This window comes from Drosophila bipectinata, chromosome 3R (genome assembly GCF_030179905.1).
Source record: "Drosophila bipectinata strain 14024-0381.07 chromosome 3R, DbipHiC1v2, whole genome shotgun sequence".
NCBI lineage: Eukaryota > Metazoa > Arthropoda > Insecta > Diptera > Drosophilidae > Drosophila > Drosophila bipectinata.
Window position 1 is genome coordinate 26,808,067 of NC_091739.1, and position 6,093 is coordinate 26,814,159.

Here is a 6,093-nt window from a genome sequence, read left to right on the forward strand (position 1 = left end):
TAATTACTTGCCATTTGGGCAGATGACTTTCGTTATACATTAATCCGGTCCAGGATCTGTGAAGGACAACCCAAGCCCCGGCTCCTGGCTGACAGGCCGGTGGGCAGGCAGACAAAGAGCAACTTTGGCCAAGTCAATTCAATTTCAATTTATCAAATGCTTCAGCAATTTCTCTAATTGAATTTCGTTTCATTTGGCGGAGCATAATTTATAAAATATAACATTTCAATGCCGCTCTCGGGGCGCAGGGACAAAAGGAGCTCCGTTCGGAAATCCCGCCTCTTATTGATGCCATTCACTCAGCCCGAAAAGAGCTCCGGCTCTCTAATCCATTGTACGGAAAGGACCAAGGTCCTTCGGTCCGGCCATAACGTAATCATCGTGAGCGCATTCCGCATTCGCCTGCGATAAGTTTGCTTATAAATCACAAATGTCCGACAGCAAGGACTAAAGATGCGCGCAGGCTTTTAAATCGATGAGCACATCGCCGGATTGACAATAATATTTTAAAAATAATTTTATTATTTCATTCAGCCGGGCACTCATGCAGACACACAAGGAAAATTAGATGGCCGTTGGAATGGGGATTTAAAACTGGCGAACAGGAGATGGGAGATCTTTGGAACTTGGAGCTTCACTGATGGAACAGTGACCGGTCATGCGTGAATGTAAACGCAGCTCGGAACCACTCAAGAGGCAATAATACAAATTTAAACTTTTCTTTGCTTCCTCGTCCTCTTTAATTAAACGACAAAAAACTCGAAATCTAATTGTGTTTGTCTTTATACTAATATTCAAAGGAGAAACGCTTCGCTTTAGGCCCGGGGCCAGAGTTTATCGTACTGACCGATGACGTACTTCAGCTTCCGGATGGCCAACTCCACCTGCTCATCGTCAACTTGGTGGTAAAGCACCAGCCGGGCAAAGGCCCAGTCTCGAGCAGAAGCCTTTACCACGATTCCAGCTCCATTTTTGTCAGTCACTCCGGCGGCCAACTCCTCAGGCTCTACGGTACCCAGGCGATTGGCAAACTCACTGGCCTCCAGCTTATGCTGGGTGATCTCTACCAGCAATATGTTGCTCTGCACTGTGTCCAATTCCACGGTAATGTTGGGGCTTTGGAGTTCAAAAATGGCTGTGGGAAAAATCAACAATGATGGAGGCGGTAAAGGATAATTAGGTAGACTTTTACATGCCTTTGGCGATTTTCTTGGTGCGTTCGTGATCTTTGCCCAGCAATGGTACCACCTCGTCCAGAGCCACCAGTCCGGCCACCGCCAGGACACCCACCTGACGCATGCCGCCACCTAAGGCCTTTCGCAAGCGACGAGCCCTGTGTCAGGAGAGGCAGGAAATGTTTTAGAGTACAGAAGGGAAAATACAGACCTAATGACCACTGTGGGGTCCAAAACTCACTCTGCAATGAATTCCTTGGAGCCAACCAATACCGATCCCACCGGGGCCGATAAGCCCTTGCTGAAGCAAATAGAAACGGAGTCAAAGTCCCGACAGATGCGCTCCACGCTGACGCCCAAGGCAGCAGCCGCGTTGAACACTCGCGCCCCGTCCATGTGGAGGGCGATGCGGGCGGAGCCGGTGCCCACGCCTGGCTTGCGCACCAGGGCAGCCAGTTCGTCCAGGAAGGCCAGTGGCACCACCTTGCCACCGCATATATTATGGGTGTTCTCCACCACCACCAGTGAGGTGATGGGTTCGTGTTGGTCCTCGTGCCGGATACGGCGACGCAGCTCCTCCAGACTGAAAGTGCCGTCCTGCGCGTTCTTCAGCGTGGCTAATTGGACGCCGGCCAGGTGCGAGGCTCCACCTAAAGGTGATTAATGAAGATGCCTCCCAGTCAGCGACGAGTGTGCGGTTAGTTGTTTTCTATTTGCTGTTCTCACCTTGCTCGTAGAGAAAGATGTGCGATAAATCGCCGACGAGGGCCTCTGTGCCGCGACGGTGGCAGTGAACCATGACTGTGGGGATTAGGAAAGGAAGCTCTTGAGGCTTTAGAAGGGAAATCAAGGATCTAACCGCCAAATATACACACTCCCAAAACATACAATTCATCTTCTATATAAATGAATTAAAGTTGAACCTGAATACCCAAAAAACTGCCATAAATCCCAGACAGGTGGTCAACTTAAAAATTTAATTTGTTTTTGATTGGACTGGAGTGTTCAAACACTTGTTAAGATAAGGCGTTCAGCAACAAAATTTGATTAATGGTTTTATTTTGTTTTGTAAACGTAAGTGGACTCTAAAATCTTCCGTTGAAAATGAATTAATCTGACAGCACGATAATCACATTCTCATTTTTTCTTATTATTCATTAATCTTGCATCAAGCATTATCGGGCTCACTCATTTTACTTTTCATTGCCGCATTTCAATGAGGAACCCTCGTGAAAAATTAGCACCATCGTCAGTATAAGTGCACTTTCTCCTCTGAATGAAATCCAAACTTCAAATTCCATTAGAAATATTAATTTGAACGAATGCATAAATTACTTGAGATTGCGATGCCCGAAGGTGCTGGCTGCTCCTTTAGCTTCGTACTGCCTGCTCCTCGGGCTATCCTTAGTCCTTTCTTTGCTCGACATTGAATGCCCCCAGAACACGTCCACGTCTAATATTAAAGTCTATAAAAATTAATGTTATGTTTATGGGCGCCCTTAGCCTTTACGATAATGTACCTGATGCATGATATGAGCCCTGCTTTCTTGTTTCACGGCGACTCTCCTTTATTTTTCTGTTGGCTCACCTTTCCACCTTGCCTTTTGTAATCTGAGACTGGCCTCACTTTAAACTAATAAACATAAGCGATTCCCCCGCCCAAACTGGCAGCCAGGCAGCCAGGCAGCTCAAAATGAACTGCTACCCACCGAAAATGAGCTGCCCCGAGCCAGGTTTATTTATGCGCCTACCCTGTATCTTGCCACTCACTTGCTAGTAGATTTCCCATGGTGCCGCTGGGCACAAAGACGCCGGCCTCCTTGCCGAAAATGGACGCTGTCCGCGACTCCAGTTCGTTGACGGTGGGATCCTCGCCGTATACATCATCCCCGACCACGGCGTTGGCCATCCGGGCCCGCATCTGGGCCGTGGGCTGACTAACAGTGTCCGAGCGGAGGTCAACAACGGAGTGGGACATGTTCTGTGGGTGGGCAATGTGGGTTGCAAGTTGATTAGCTTGGGTATTAGCATAAGGTGGGCCATGTTGATTTGCCTTGTTTACGGTCAGTTCCCAATTGAATCGGGCACTCATTTATATAGAGACACGTCAGTTGCAGTGGCTTTCATTACGCCTGATATGGCGGCCAGACCATTGAGGCAGCTCTGCTCTTAAGGCAAGACACATGGACATTGGAATGTGGCAAGATTATATAATCGAACCATTATAAAAACACTTGACATTCGATCTCTACACTTCAGCTCAATTATGTTTAAGAGTTCGATTCAATTGGCCAAACAACAAACCACAGATTCAAATGAAAAAAGTCAATAACCGCACTCACTTTGACAATTAAATTGATAAAGCGACCAAGCAACACAAATCAGACAACGTGCTCGGGTCGGAGCTATCACTAAACTGCCCCCAAGAGCTGCTGAATTTTTATTTATTTCTACCTCCAGCAATGCGAATGTTAGAGAAGAGAATGCTTGAGAGAACGGTTCCCAATAGAGCTGTGATCGAATTCAAGAGAATAATATTTATTATCAGAAGACCAAAAATAAATGCGTTCTCTTTAGAGGGGTAGACATATATTAAAACTTTAAATATTTGAACACTTAAATAACCTAACAGGGGTAATTCAAAATTCATATGAAGAGTATGTTAAATAAATAAGGAAGATATAGCCATCACTGTGGGCCATATTGAGGAAAACCCCATTTTCAAGGGATCCCATCACGAAAAACGGACAAAAAATCTAAAAAATATTTTGTCTCAGGATTTTAATGCAGAATGGTGGAGAATCGATCCAGAAATCGTTAAAGATAATCCGCTTGAGAATCGGATGAGAAATGGGGAAGATATAGCCATCACTGTGGGCCATATAGGGGAAAACCCAATTTTCAGGGGATCCCATCACGAAAAATGGACAAAAAATCTAAAAAATATTTTGTCTCAGGATTTTGATGCAAGATGGTGGAGAAGCGATCCAGAAATCGTTTAAGATACTCCGCTTGAGAATCGGATGAGAATTGGGGAAGATGTAGCCATCACTGTGGGCCATATAGGAGAAAACCCAATTTTCAAGAGATCCCACATTTTCATCATGAAAAATGGACGAAAAATCTGAAAAATATTTTGTCTCAGGATTTTAAAGCAGAATGGTGGAGAACCGATTTAGAAATCGTTTAAGGTACTCCGCTTGGGAATCGGTTAAGAATTGGGGAAAATATAGCCATCACTGTGGACCCTATAGGAGAAAACCTCATTTTCAGGGGACCCATCACCAAAAAGGGACGAAAAATCTAAAAAATATTTTGTCTCAGGATTTTAAAGCAGAATGGTGGAGAATCGATTTAGAAATCGTTTAAGGTACTCCGCTTGGGAATCGGATGAGAATTGGGGAAGATGTAGCCATCACTGTGGGCTATATAGGGGAAAACCACATTTTCAAGGGATCCCACATTTTCATCATGAAAAATGGACGAAAAATCTGAAAAATATTTTGTCTCAGGATTTTAAAGCAGAATGGTGGAGAATCGATATAGAAATCGTTTAAGGTACTCCGCTTGGGAATCGGTTAAGAATTGGGGAAAATATAGCCATCACTGTGGACCCTATAGGAGAAAACCTCATTTTCAGGGGACCCATCACCAAAAAAGGACGAAAAATCTGAAAAATATTTTGTCTCAGGATTTTAAAGCAGAATGGTGGAGAATCGATTTAGAAATCGTTTAAGGTACTCCGCTTGGGAATCGGATGAGAATTGGGGAAGATGTAGCCATCACTGTGGGCCATATAGGGGAAAACCACATTTTCAAGGGATCCCACATTTTCACCATGAAAAATGGACGAAAAATCTGAAAAATATTTTGTCTCAGGATTTTAAAGCAGAATGGTGGAGAATCGATTTAGAAATCGTTTAAGATACTCCGCTTGGGAATCTGTTAAGAATTGGGGAAAATATAGCCATCACTGTGGACCCTATAGGAGAAAACCTCATTTTCAGGGGACCCATCACCAAAAAGGGACGAAAAATGTGAAAAATATTTTGTCTCAGGATTTTAAAGCAGAATGGTGGAGAATCGATTTAGAAATCGTTTAAGGTACTCCGCTTGGGAATCGGATGAGAATTGGGGAAGATATAGCCATCACTGTGGAAAATATAGGGGGAAATCGCATTTTTAAGTGTGTTTTATGTTTACAACTTTCGTATTTTTGAAGATAGAAGCTTGGGACTTTTTCTATGGTTTGTATTCTAATAAATTGGTTTTATAATAAATATTATACCCGCATGGGTATATTAATTGGGCTCAGCCCGAGGTTAGCATTCCTTTTTTGCTTGCCTCTTAAGATAAACAGTTGTACTTACTGTATAGATTAAAAACCTGAAAAGAAATAGGCAAAACTTTGATATTTCTTTGGTACTTTTTTTTTATTAATTACATCAGAAAATTCCACTAAAATTTTACTAATTCTAACACAATTTAGTTGCTTCCGCACACTGCTCACACATCTCAGGGCCAATTAACAAACTAAGCAGGTTCCTGCTCACTCTCAACCATATACAAGGTACAATCGAAAACGGTACAATAATAAAAACAAATTCAACTTATCTAGGTCTTCAATAATATTAATAATTAGTTTTGTTTCTTTCATTTTTAACATTAGTTATTCTTTCGCTTGATTTTATGCGAAATAGATAAGTAAAGTACATGATTTTCGTTGGAACTAATTGGACTAACTAAAGTGACGAATCAATCGACGCACTGTCCACTGGGGTGAAAGTGGAGGAAATGCGTCCTGGAATCGGATAAAGCTACGCCTGATATCGATCATAAAGTAAGGTTAACTTACGAACTAAACTTGCAACAACTTTTTCTTGAGAAGGGTGTGCGGGACGGGTCTGGGGCTGGGGGC

At 43.2% G+C, this 6,093-nt stretch overlaps 1 protein-coding gene across 1 annotated transcript; it reads right to left on the reverse strand.

The window, feature by feature from the left end:
- Nucleotides 1–716: 716 nt before the first annotated feature.
- On the reverse strand, nt 717–3,593 carry LOC108121830 (uncharacterized). Its single transcript, XM_017236128.2, has 6 exons — nt 3,518–3,593; nt 2,946–3,156; nt 1,902–1,976; nt 1,417–1,825; nt 1,197–1,333; nt 717–1,135 (listed from the first exon to the last, which is right to left on the reverse strand). Exons 2-6 carry the CDS (start codon nt 3,151–3,153, stop codon nt 816–818), a joined length of 1,149 nt encoding a protein of 382 aa, XP_017091617.2. The 5' UTR covers nt 3,154–3,156; nt 3,518–3,593; the 3' UTR covers nt 717–815.
- Nucleotides 3,594–6,093: the final 2,500 nt, after the last annotated feature.